Below are 12,639 nucleotides of genomic sequence, written 5' to 3' on the forward strand. Positions count from 1 at the left end.
AAAAAAAAAAAAAAGCTCCCCCTGAGGAAGGCTCAGGCCTCACAGGGATCCTGAACAGCCAGTGTGTTAACTGGCTGATTAAAAAATCCATGTTGGAGGAGTTTTCTCTGGTGGATACCTCAGAACGGAGAGGTACACAGTTGGAGGTCAGAGAATAACTGCGTGGAGTTGGCTCTCTCCTTCCATCTTTACATGGTCTGCAGGGATCAGATTCAGGTTGTCAAAGTCACTTGTCATGCTCTTTACCCACTGAGCCATCTTGCCAAATAAACAAATGAAAAGAGACAGAAGGAAGCTGGTGCTCACAACTTGTGGTGGAGAACAAGGTTGGTCAGAGAACCCTTTGGAAATTTCTAGAGAAAAGCTGGGTCTGAATGGTGAAAGGGGAACTGGCTCTGCCTGACACTTCCTCTGTTTGTTCCCTGAGCCACATCCAATTCTGAGCAGCTGCTACTTCTTCCTTTTTTTTTTTTTTTAATTTATTTCTGTTTTGCCTGTATGTATGTCTGTGTTGGATCCTGGATTTACAGACAGTTGTGAGCTGCCATGTGGGTGCTGGGAATTGAACTCAGGACCTCTGGAAGAGCAGCCAGTGCTGTTCTTAACCTCTGAGCTGTCTCTCAGCCTCCGCTGAGCTTCTTATAGATACTAACTGACACAACCCTCCCCCACACTGAGTGGATGCAATTTTTTATTCTCATTTTGTCAAATGAGGAAATAGAGGCTTAGGGAATTCAAGTGGACACAGCTATTTGTCAGGATCTTGCTTTGAGCTGCAAACCTTTGCTTGAAGTCCATTTCCTTAGCGTTTACACTGTCCTGGGCATCCCTCCTTTGTGCACAACCAAGCGTAGCCAGAACTTGGAACTATAGCCAGGTTGTACATGGCAACATAGTCCTTGTGGTCTAGGTGTGCAAACAGAAGACCTCCATCCTGAGGGAGGCTGGATGATGTTTTGAAAGGGTGTGACTCTATCTACACCCTCGGTATTTAGGCCTGGTGGGTTACTCTGAAGAGGAACATGCAGGATGCCAGGTACACCTGGCTCCACATTTTAGGTGAGTATGAGGCGTCAAAGTAGGAGTTGAGCTCAGCTTTCCAAGCCTCCAACATTAAGCAGGTAGACACTGCCTGTGTGATGCTACCAAGCTCTAGCTTAGGAAGATGATGCCTGAGTCATCTGGCTTCCCAATATTGGGTTGCTTACCACTAGGTGGAGTGGAGTGTCTTAGGGCACTGGGTCTGGAGGGCAGGCCCTTTAAAGTGTTTGGATATAGGAAAAAGCAGGAAAGCCTTGGCTGAGTCTATAGCTTCATGGAGCTGAAACTGAACTGTAGCAAACTTTACATATGTACAAAGTATGGTGAGTTCAAGCCCCATGATCTATGAAAGCAACTCCACCGCCAAGGTTCTGAGCATGTTCATCACTCCTAAGGCTTTTCTCACCTTGGTGAGACCAGCCTTCGACCAGGTAACACGATACTTTGTTTGCTTGACATTTTCTAGGTTTTTAAGTTAGTTTTATATATATATATTCTGAGTTCTGAGTTCAATTCCCAGCAACCACATGGTGGCTCACAACCATCTGTAATTAGATCTGGTGCCCTTGTATACATAATAAATAATATTTTAAAAAAATAAATAAAAGCTGAACAGCCAAGGCAGGAGATATAAGCAGGACTTCTGGCAAAGAGAGAACTCAGGGTAGAAGAAAGGTGGATTCTCCAGCCAGACATGGAGAGGAAACAGGAGGCATAAGGTAGAAGAGAGGAAATGCCTTATGGCAGAACATAAATTAATATAAATGGATTAATTTAAGCTATAATTATATTATAGCTATAAGAACTAGTGGGACAAAGTGTAAAAGGTAAGGTCGAGCTTTCATAATTAGTAATAAATCATGGTGTTGTTATTTGTGAGCTGATGGTTCCAATAAAAAAAAAATCTTATATAAGTAACTCTTACATCTTTAGTGAATTGGTTGTTCTTCCTGCTTCCACCTCCACAGTGCTAGGTGACAGGCATGTACCTCACTAGTCTCTTGGCAAGAAGTATTCTAGGGGAGGCTAGCAACCCTGAGGATAACAGTCTTGGTGGTTCCAGACTGGAAGTGCTCCTCTGAGTCTGACATGCTTGGAGTGTGTATGGGAGTGAGACTCCACTGCCGGAGAGGTGGGCTCAGCTAGATCTGCAAGGCCAGCTGTGCCCGGATAAAGGCCTTGTACTTTACCCCAGGGACAGCAGGGAGCCCTTGACAGGTGTTGACCACGGGTGTGCAGTGATGTCATGGTGGTCCAGCGTCTGATCCAGCTGTCCACCTGCTGTCTATGTCATGGAGCTCCCTACCAGAGGTCAGTTGTAGGGACCTGTCTTTCTGCTTTGGGCAACTGTTTCATTAGGAATGCTCTTTTTCTGTCCTAATGTGTGGCAGCATGTATTTGTCTGCCTGTCATCCATGTCATCAGGGAGTACACCGTGTATATATATGTAGGCTGAAGATCCCCACTGGAGGCCTTTGCCCTCCGTCCCCTCCTGGACTGTCTCAGGCATGGTGTAGTCAATATGCCCTCTGAGAATTCTTACTCGAAGATACCCACACAAATCCCCTTTCTGCCATCTAACTGGGGCAGAAGGCACAAGAGCTCCACCTGTGGCCCAGGACTCCAACCCCCCTTCCCACTGCCCCCCCCTTCTCGCCCGCCCGCCCCCGCCCTGTCCCGGAGCCTGGACCTTGTTTTCCACAGCAACTGGAAGTAGAACCCAAACCCAAATCTGACCCCCGCCCTCTTCCCATGCTGAGTTGCGGTTTCCTCTGCTTTGCAGCTGCTTTTATGCTGTGTCATGGTTGGGAGGAAGATTGCAGACAAAGGCAGATTTTGCTGAGTCACTCTCTGTTTCTTCAGCTTCCCTCTGAATAAGTTAGTTGGTAAAAGGGTAGCTTTAGCCCCAGGCAGGAGGAAATGAAAGTTCCAGCAAGGTACAGAAGCCTCTTGTTTGGTTCTAAATTGTAAAGCCCTGCTTGAAACGTTTCAAGCTGGCGTGAATGTGAGGCGCCCACGCGCGCACACACATACACCACACACACACACACACACACACACACACACACACACACACACACCAAACTGGCCTGAATGTGAGGTACACACACACAAAGTTTGGAAAGCTTAGGAGTTATGACTGACCGCTCTCTTACGTCTGTTCTATCCTGAAATTCACCGCAGGAGCCTATGAGATGGGCTGGGGAGCGGGTGGCGTGGGCAACTCCGGTAGCAGGAGTTCCTTGTGTTTCTAGCTTCCTGATGCTGCTTGCGCATGTCAGTCAATTTGCTGCTGTGTCCCTCATCTTTGCAGAAGGCAGGACAGCGTCTTCCTGTCTCCTGTCCCTCTCCATCTTTCCTCACCGATCAACTGTCTCTGCACCCATCATGTACTTGTAATGACTGTTAGTATCCAGGCAAGGGTTCCCATGGGGCAGGGCCAAGGGGTGCCTGGATACTAACAATGACCCTAAATCTTGAGGGATGGTCTAGGGCAGTCTCTCATCTGCCTTCAGAATTTTTCTCTGGTCTTGATGTCAGACATCTTTGAGGGGTGGGTATTCAGCTAGTCGCTGCAGGCATGGATTGGAGTCTTTTGGGTGAATGAGGCAAAGGAAGCAAGGAAGTTGAATTAGTATGGGCGTGGGAGTGGGGTGTGGGGTGGGGGAATGCTGGGAAAGGACCAGAACAGCCTGGTCTGGCTGCCTGAGTCAGTGTGGGCACAGTGTGCATGGTGTGTGTGTGTGTGTGTGTGTGTGTGTGTGTGTGTGTGTGTGTGTTGGGGGATAGAGATATCTGGGATGGAACCAGAACAGCCTGGTATGCCTACCTGAGTCAATATGGGCAGTGTGTGTTTATGTGTGTGTGTACACATGTGTGTGCGCTCACATGCACGCAATGGGGGGGGGGTTGGTCTGGCTGCTTCTGTCCCCAAATTTTGTGTAGTCTATCTTCTATATACATCTGGGGCTTCCAGAGAACAAGTTAGTGCCCAGAAGTCAGAAACAAAGGTTAAGCAAAGGTTGTGTCTCTAATGGGGCCACAGCCTGAGTCAATGCCTCTCTCTTTGGATGTCCATGTTAAAAAGGAGATTCATGTTGTGAGTTTCATTTTTTGCAGTCCTTAGAATAACAGGCTGTAGATCCCTATTATTGCCCATATTTCCCATTATTGCCCCCTAAACTCCTGGATCCTCCATGACAGGGGTTGGGGTAAGGTGGTCCTGTTACCAGGGCAAGAATTTTGATTCCGACATCAACATAGCCGAGTGACAAGAAACTTCCTTGACTTCACTGCTCCTCATTAGACTCCAGTAGACAAAAGAGAGATGCAGATGGCAGTTGCACAGATCTCACGCTGCTGCCCGGATTAGCTGAGCCTCTGCACACAACAAGAGCAAAGGTTGGCTAGGATTGCACTTTGTGCCCTTCCTGGCAGCTTCGAACCATGACAGCCAAACAACACCATCACCTCATCCCCATTCCCATCAGGAGTCTTTGGGCAACCTTGTCCCTGCAGTTATTATTAACCGTCTGTCATGTGCCAGGCACAGGTCCAGCCCTGGGGATTTACGGCACCAAGTGGATAGAGTCGGGGCCCACGTGCTTTCCATCCAGAACACGTAAAGAAGCACCTGCTGGTTGGCAGTGGCCATAGCCACTTGTCCTGTCTACACCATTCGCAGGCAGAAGATACGCCGCCTGCTTCCCAGGGAACGTGGAGTCCTCCTGGTTCAGTGAATTCACGTACTATCGGAAGCCTCTGTCCTGTTCTCTAAAGTCAGCCCCTGGGCTTTTCTGGTGGAGTTCTTGAGAGATGAGTTGTCCACGTACCGTGGGTCTTCAGTTACTGGAGCTGTTATTCTATTGTAACTGTGCTGAGTGGGACAGTGATGACGCAAGGAATTTGACCAAGTGTGACAGATTCTTTGGGCACACGGGGTGAGACTTGGCCATCCCGCTCCCCTTGAGGGGGGTCCACCCTTGATAGGCAGTTGGTCATCCTGCTCCCCTTGAGGGGGGTCCCCTTTTGACAGGCAGTTGCCAACCTCCATTTGTCTTTCTTCTGAGTTGAGGACTTGCAACCAACATTTCTAAACAATATCCTTAAAAATAAAAGAAGAAAGCCGGGTGGTGGTGGCGCACGCCTTTAATCCCAGCACTTGGGAGGCAGAGGCAGGCGGATCTCTGTGAGTTTGAGACTAGCCTGGTCTACAAGAGCTAGTTCCAGGACAGGCTCCAAAACCACAGAGAAACCCTGTCTCGAAAAACCAAAAAAAAAAAAAAAAGGGCTGGAGAGATGGCTCAGTGGTTAAGAGCATTGCCTGCTCTTCCAAAGGTCCTGAGTTCAATTCCCAGCAACCACATGGTGGCTCACAACCATCTGTAATGAGGTCTGGTGCCCTCTTCTGGCCTGCAGACATACACATGGACAGAATATTGTATACATAATAAATAAATAAATATTAAAAAAAAGAAGAAGAAAGAAACAAGCAAACAAACAAACGAAAATGAAATCTTGTTGACATTAGAAGTCACTTTTAGGCTGGTGGGGTGGCTCAGAGGCTGACAGTACTTGCTGGTCTTCTGGAGAACCCGAGTTGGTTCTCAGTACCCACACGGGCAGCTCACAACCACCTGTATATAACTCTAGTTCCAGGGGATCCAATGCTTTCTTCTGGCTTTCTCAGGCAACTGAATGCATGTGGCATGAATCATGAATGCATATATACATGTACTTGGGTCCACACACACACAAAAATAAATATAAATTTTTTTGTTTTGATTTTTGTTTTCGTTTTTTCTTTTTTGAAATACAGCTGCTCAGTGTAGTCCTGGAACTCACTCTCTAGACCAGGCAGACCTTGAACTCACAGAGATCTGCCTGCTGCTGCCTTCTGAGTGATGGGACTAAGAGTTTGCACCACCGCCACCCAGCAATACATATTTTTTTTTAAGAAGTCACTTTTAACCCAAAAAAGGACAACTAAGTATTATGGGTGCTTCGTGTAATCATCCAGTATGTTTGTGTATTTTCTGTCCTGTCCCGAGGGGTCCACATCACCAGGAATTTGGGTGATTGTCCAGGCCCTACCTTGATAAGCCTCAGTGGGTATCTGATGGTGGATGTGTCCTGACTTAGGAAGCATTAGGAAGCCATGGTGTGGACCAGGTTCTAGGAGTGAGGAGAAGCCAACCAGACACTCAGGTGCTGTTCTCCGTGACCCCTGCTGTGCAGCCCACTCATCCTCCTGCTCAGTTTTCCCACCTGTGAAGCCTGAGCCATCCACCCAGCACTATGTGTAGGGACAAACTACAGAAAAGTTAGTCTCTGCGGGTGCTGGCAAACCAAGCAGGACTGAGTGTCCATAAAGGAGTTGAGAAAACCAGCTGTCTCGTCCTCACAGAGTTCTGGGAAGGCAGATTCAGGTGAACCCAGGGTCCCGTGGGTCAGTCCCTGGGGTTGCCCATCACCAATGTCTCTTAGTTCTGGAACCTTCAAGATTCTTGAGGGGCTACTCCTGTCCTCCTGTCACTGAGTAGTGTAGAGAGGGTTCTGGAAAGAATCCAAATCCTGCCCACAGGCAACTCACTCAGATTTCCTCCCCCCCCTTCCCCCCCCCAAGATCCTGTAGCAGAGCTTGCCAGAGTCATATGACTTATTCCCTTGCTCCGGGGCGTGGTGTTGCAACTGGAGCCTGAACTCGAGCTCAGCTAGGCGGCCGCCACGTGACCTGCTTACTTAAAGGGCTGGCTTAGGCAGCTGCTCACAGTCGCCAGCCGCCTTCAGAATTTCAGCAGACTACTGAGTGGAGCCTGCCAGAGCAGAAATCTCCCCAGCATAGCCCGGAGCCTGAAGCAGACAGAACCAGCCTGAGCCAGCCCAGCCCGGTGATGGAGCGCCCACAGCCCGACAGGCAAGTAGCTGCGTGGGGACGGGAAGTGTGGCGACCCGTGTTCCCTGTTCAGCCTGGGAATGCTGTGGGGGCCGGCGGACAAGTTGCCGCCCAGTCTACCTGTAGCCATGGGCAGCTGGAGGGAGGAAATGTGATTCACCCCTCTGACACGCTGTGGGTGACAGGATGAAAGTGTCCTTATGGCATCGCGCACTGCCGAGTCCTGGATCCTGGACTCACCACCATTCTAGGAGGATGCTTTGGCTTTCCTGGTGGCGTGGAGTGGTCTCAGGCTGTACATAACCGTGGCTGTGCAGTTTTCAACCTCACGGGAGAATGCAAGGCTTAGGGAGGCAGCAACAGCAGAACTAGTGGGTGTTTATAACCTGGGATATTTTTTTTAGGGGGGGTGTTTGTTTTATTTCATTTCATTTATTTTTTTATTTGAGACAGGGTCTCTCTAGCTGTCTTGGAACTCGATATATAGACCAGGTTGTCTTTGAACCTTTGAACTCAGATCCTCGTCCCTTTGCCTTCAGTGTGCTGGAATAAAGATACAACACCACCATACTTAGCTTTTCCTCCTCCTCTTTTTTTTTTTTTTTTTGTTTTGTTTTTTTTTTCTTTGAGACAGGGTTTCTCACTGTAACAGCCCAGGCTATTGTGGAACTTGCTTTGTAGACCAGGCTGGTCTTGAACTCACAACGACCTGCCTGCCTCAGCCTCCCAAGTGCTGGGTTTAAAGATATGAACCACCACGGCCACTATGTTTTATTTATTGTGCATATAGAGTGGCGAGTGGCTACATATGTGCCACACTAAACATGTAGGGGTCAGAGGACAACTTGAGGGTCGCTCTTCTTCTTCCACCATGTGGATTCCAAGGAAGGTGAGGTTATCTGACTTGGTGGCAAGCACCTCTACCAGCAGAGCCCTCTCATACTGTCTACCCCTGACCCCTGTCCTTTCAGCATTAAGGACTGAATTTAGGACTTCAAACATTCCAGGCAAGCGCTCTACCACTAATGTACAACAACCGCCCTTTTTTTCTTTAGAGACAGTGTCTTAAATGAGTCCTTCAGGCTGGCCTGGAACTCTCAAATCTTCCTGCAGCAGAACTCCTTTGAGTAAAGTTGGGTTACAAACACTGTTTAATGCAGACACTTTGCGTGTAATGTGGGTGTGTGTGCAAGTTTCTTTCTATCTTTTTTTTTCAACTCCCTTCCTACATAGTCCTGAAATTCACCATGTAAATAGACCAGGCTTCAAACTCCCAGAGATCTGCCTGCCTCTGCTCCTGAGTGCAGGGATTAAAGGCTGCACCACCACACCCAGTTAGCTGGTTGTGAAATTCATAATTGAAACTTTTTTTTTTTTTTTTTGGTTTTTTGAGACAGGGTTTCTCTGTGGTTTTGGAGCCTGTCCTGGAACTAGCTCTTGTAGACCAAGCTGGTCTCGAACTCACAGAGATCAGCCTGCCTCTGCCTCCCGAGTGCTGGGATTAAAGGCGTGCACCACCACCGCCCGGCTATAATTGAAACTTTTTGAAAGAATGCCTTCACATTGGGCAAAGCTTATCAAGTTATCTATCCTTAGCTAGGCAGTGGTGGCGCACGCCTTTAATTCCAGCACTCAGGAGGCAGAAGGCAGATCTCTGAGTTTGAGGCCAGCCTGGTCTACAAAGTGAGTTTTAGGACAGGCAGGGCTACACACAGAAACCCTGTCTCAAAAACCAAATTAAAAAAGATGTGTTCTTGAACCTGGACCTTGGAGTGGTGGGACTCCTCTCTGTGGTCAGCCCTTACCTTTTCTCCCCTTCACTGGGAGTAACTGGAATAGGAATTTTCCCTGTGGTTTGGGGAACTACATCCCATAGTATTTAATGATTGATGATTATTTGCATGGTTAAGACCATGGCTTGTCTAGATTGGAGGCTGGACCTATCTGTAGGTCTAATCTGTGATGGTGAGGTCCCAGCATTCTGTCTTTAGCTTGGGAAGAACCATTCACAGCCAACCCCTGCTGATTCTCCTCCCTTCCTCCACAGCAGGCCCGAGGATCTGTCTGAGACCTTGAAGGAGGCCACCAAGGAGGTGCACACCCAGGCAGAGAACGTTGAGTTCATGAGGAACTTTCAGAAGGGCCAGGTGACCAGGGAAGGCTTTAAGGTATGTGACTGTCGGTTAGCCAGAACATTTTGTGGGGGGGGTGGTGTAGGAGGTACGCCCAGAGATCTCAGGCCAATAATTGAATGGAGAGGTTGGAGTCAGGGATGATGAAGGCTTGTCAAAGGAAGTCATCCTACTAATTTTGACACTAGCTCAGAGAAGAGAGGAGAGGGTCACACAGCAAGTTCTTGGCCTGCTGTGTGATGCTGACAGAGGAGCCTGGACAGCAGGATGGCTAATTGAACACATACTCTATGTTGGTCGCTTTATACTCCTGTCTCAGCCTTGAGGAGGCGATAAGGGGAAAGCCCTGAGAGGTTAAGAGGCCACACAGTGAGCATTATGTGGAAAAGACCAAAACCAAACAGAGATGGCCTAATTTCAGAGTGTGCACTCTTGACCTGACTAGCCCTGTGCCTTGCATGGGCTGGATAGCTTCTCAACCAACCGCTGACCTTGGATTATTGGATAGGGTCTCACTACATAGTTCAGGAACGCTCAATGCTCCCGAGTCAGTCTCCTGAGTATTTGGACCACAGGCTTGTACCACCATACCCAGATCTTTAACCCAATTCCAATTTGTTTCTGAAGGCAAGGGGAAGTTGCCTTAGCCCTGCAGTGTCTTGTCCTCACAGTGAGATTGTCTGGCTCATTCAGCCCCCCGAGTGCTTCTGAGAAACCCAGCATACACAATAGTCTCTGATTCTGCTATTTCCTGGAACAGTTGTGAAACTGGTGTCAGTAAAAAACATTAGATACAGCTGGGCAGTGGTGGCACACACCTTTAATCCCAGCAATCAGAAGGTAGAGGCAGGGAGATCTCTGTGAGTTCAAGGCCATTCTGGTCTATAGACAAAGACTGTGTAGCCAGGGCTACACAGAGAAACCTGTCTCAAAAAGCCAAAAAGAGGAGAAAAAGAAAATACTAGACACACAGTAGAGATCACTGTGAGCTGGGTGGAGATTGAGGGACTGCAGAGTGGTGGGGACAGAGAGTCTCCCAGTAGGCAGCCACAGAGGGTTTCTGAGAAACTGGCTCTGGTTTTAGCTGGTGATGGCTTCCTTGTACCACATCTACGCTGCCCTGGAGGAGGAAATAGAACGCAACAAGCAGAACCCTGTCTATGCCCCGCTCTACTTCCCTGAGGAGCTGCACCGAAAGGCTGCCCTGGAGCAGGACATGGCCTTCTGGTATGGGCCCCACTGGCAAGAGACCATTCCTTACACTCCAGCCACACAGCACTATGTGAGACACCTCCACGAGGTGGGGCACACTCATCCCGAGCTGCTGGTGGCCCACACGTATACCCGTTACCTGGGTGACCTCTCAGGGGGCCAGGTCCTGAAGAAGATTGCACAGAAGTCCCTGGCCCTGCCTGGCTCTGGTGAGGGCTTGGCTTTTTTCACCTTCCCCAACATCGACAATGCCACCAAGTTCAAACAGCTCTATCGTGCTCGCATGAACACCCTGGAGATGACACCTGAGGTGAAGCACAGGGTGACAGAGGAGGCCAAGACCGCATTCCTGCTCAACATCGAGGTGAGCCCCACTGCTCTTCCAAGTCACACTCCTGTTATTAGAGGGGGAGGGTCCAGGAATCACAGTTAAGTACAAGGACTTGGGACCAGAGGCCTGATTAGTAGATGGGTGATCACAGACAAATCTCATCTCCCAGTTCATCAGTTTCTCTATTTGCAAAATAGGGATAATGATAGTGTCCACTTTCAAGGTGTGAGGGGCAAGCAAGTGGATACAGTTCAGACCTTGTGGAAGGGCTGGTATAGGGTAAGCTCTGTGATGCCATTGCTCTCTGGTGTTATGGGACATGATTGTCGTGGAGATGGCATCCTCTGACAGTGGTGTGACTGTCAGGGTAGTTATGCACTTATGCATAGCCAGGCTGGCACTGTAAGGGTTTCAGAGGCTGGAATGCTTCTGGTGGCATTTGCTTTAGGAGATTTTCTACGTAGTCACAGAGATGTCTCACTTTCTGCAAATGTGGGTCTTGTAATGATTTTATTTTTTTTGATGTGCATTGTTTTTTTGCCTGCATGTGGTCTGTGTGAGGGTGTCAGATTCCTTGGAGCTAGAGTTACAGGCAGTTGTGAACTGCCATGTAGGTGCTGGGAACTGAACTTGGGTTCCCTGGAAGAAGAGCTGGTCCTCTTAACCTCTGAACCATCTTCCCAGTCTCTAAGAAAGTGGATTTTGAGCAAGGGTTTGAAAGATAGAGCTGGAAGGGTATAGTGTCCTATTGATGGGGTTCTTTGATGGTCAGGGTTTCACTTCATATCCTCATGGCTCCCTGCTTTCAGTCTGGGATCCCTTAAAAGGTTCATCAGGCAAGCACCTGTTAGCAAACTATCCTTTCAAATCTCTAAATCCAACCACATCTAGACCATTTGTATCCTTCTGAGGATATGAAGCTGGGAGGTGGTGGCACACGCCCTTAATCCCAGCACTCTCTGGGAAGCAGAAACAGATGGATCTCTGAATTCAAGGTTAGCCCGGTCTACAGAATGAATTCCAGGACAGCCAGGGTTGCACAGAGAAACCCTGTCTGGAGAAAAACAAACAAAAAACCTAAGCCCAGCTGAGAGCTGGGTCTCCATCCTTACCTTGCTTGATCTCGAGCAAGCTCTGCTCCAGGAGCTGTGCTTTCCTCACCTGCACAAGCAGCCTCTTAGCAAAGATGAGCCGAGCAGTGCACAGCTCAGAAGAGACAGCAGTTTGAATGGTTGTATGCTGCACAGCCACCCCACATCCATGTGTTATTTCAGAGGAGGCAAAGTGGCTCTCCTTGTGGGCATACACATAAAATCTTGAAATTCCAGATTCAGAACAGCTGTTACTGGTGGGGACCAGGTGGGGGTACAGGCAGGAGAGCTAACTAAACCTATCATATCTCTCCTAGGGTAGGTGAAAGACACATGGGTGTTTGATGACAGTATGTCTTGTCTTCTAGCTGTTTGAGGAGCTGCAGGGGCTGCTGACACAGGACCACAAGGATCAGATCCCCTCACAGATGGAGCGGCTTCGCCAGCGCTCTGGTAGCCTGGTGCAAGGTAAAGATGCCTTCTCGCCTCCGGCTCTTCTTGGCAGGAACATGGCACAGCTGTCTGTCTCTGGGATTTCTTTATTCTCCTCTTTTCTGAATGTTTTAAATTAGAAATAGGGTACAGATAAAAGGACCCAGGGTCAGCCTGTAATATGTGACTGGGTGAGCAGTTTCCCCACATTGGGCATTGGCAGAGGTATACAGAAATCCCTTAGAAGTCACTGGCAGAGAAATCCTTTCATTTAGGAACATCCCTCCAAAGTGTTTTTGAGGCAGTTATACTGTGTTGCCCAGGTTGGCCTCAAACCCCTGGTAACAAACAATCCTCCTGCCTCAATCTTTCATGAATAGCTGTAATCGTGTTTTCTTTTTCAGACCCACTAAAGGCTCTGGAAGACCCCCATATAAGGCAGGGCTTTGGGAACCTATTTTTTTTTTAATATTTATTTATTTATTTATTTATTTATTTATTTAT

At 48.5% G+C, this 12,639-nt stretch overlaps 1 protein-coding gene across 1 annotated transcript in view; it reads left to right on the forward strand.

Annotated features, from left to right (window-relative positions):
* The first annotated feature begins 6,762 nt into the window (after positions 1 to 6,762).
* Positions 6,763 to 12,639, forward strand: part of Hmox1 (heme oxygenase 1) — a 7,678-nt gene continuing 1,801 nt past the window's right edge. The window contains exons 1-4 of the mRNA XM_005345369.3: positions 6,763 to 6,958; positions 8,985 to 9,105; positions 10,154 to 10,645; positions 12,072 to 12,171. Of these exons, the coding sequence (XP_005345426.1) occupies positions 6,936 to 6,958; positions 8,985 to 9,105; positions 10,154 to 10,645; positions 12,072 to 12,171 (736 nt within the window). The 5' untranslated portion in view covers positions 6,763 to 6,935. The remainder of the gene's footprint in view (positions 6,959 to 8,984; positions 9,106 to 10,153; positions 10,646 to 12,071; positions 12,172 to 12,639) is intronic.

Source organism: Microtus ochrogaster, chromosome 4, assembly GCF_000317375.1.
Source record: "Microtus ochrogaster isolate Prairie Vole_2 chromosome 4, MicOch1.0, whole genome shotgun sequence".
NCBI lineage: Eukaryota > Metazoa > Chordata > Mammalia > Rodentia > Cricetidae > Microtus > Microtus ochrogaster.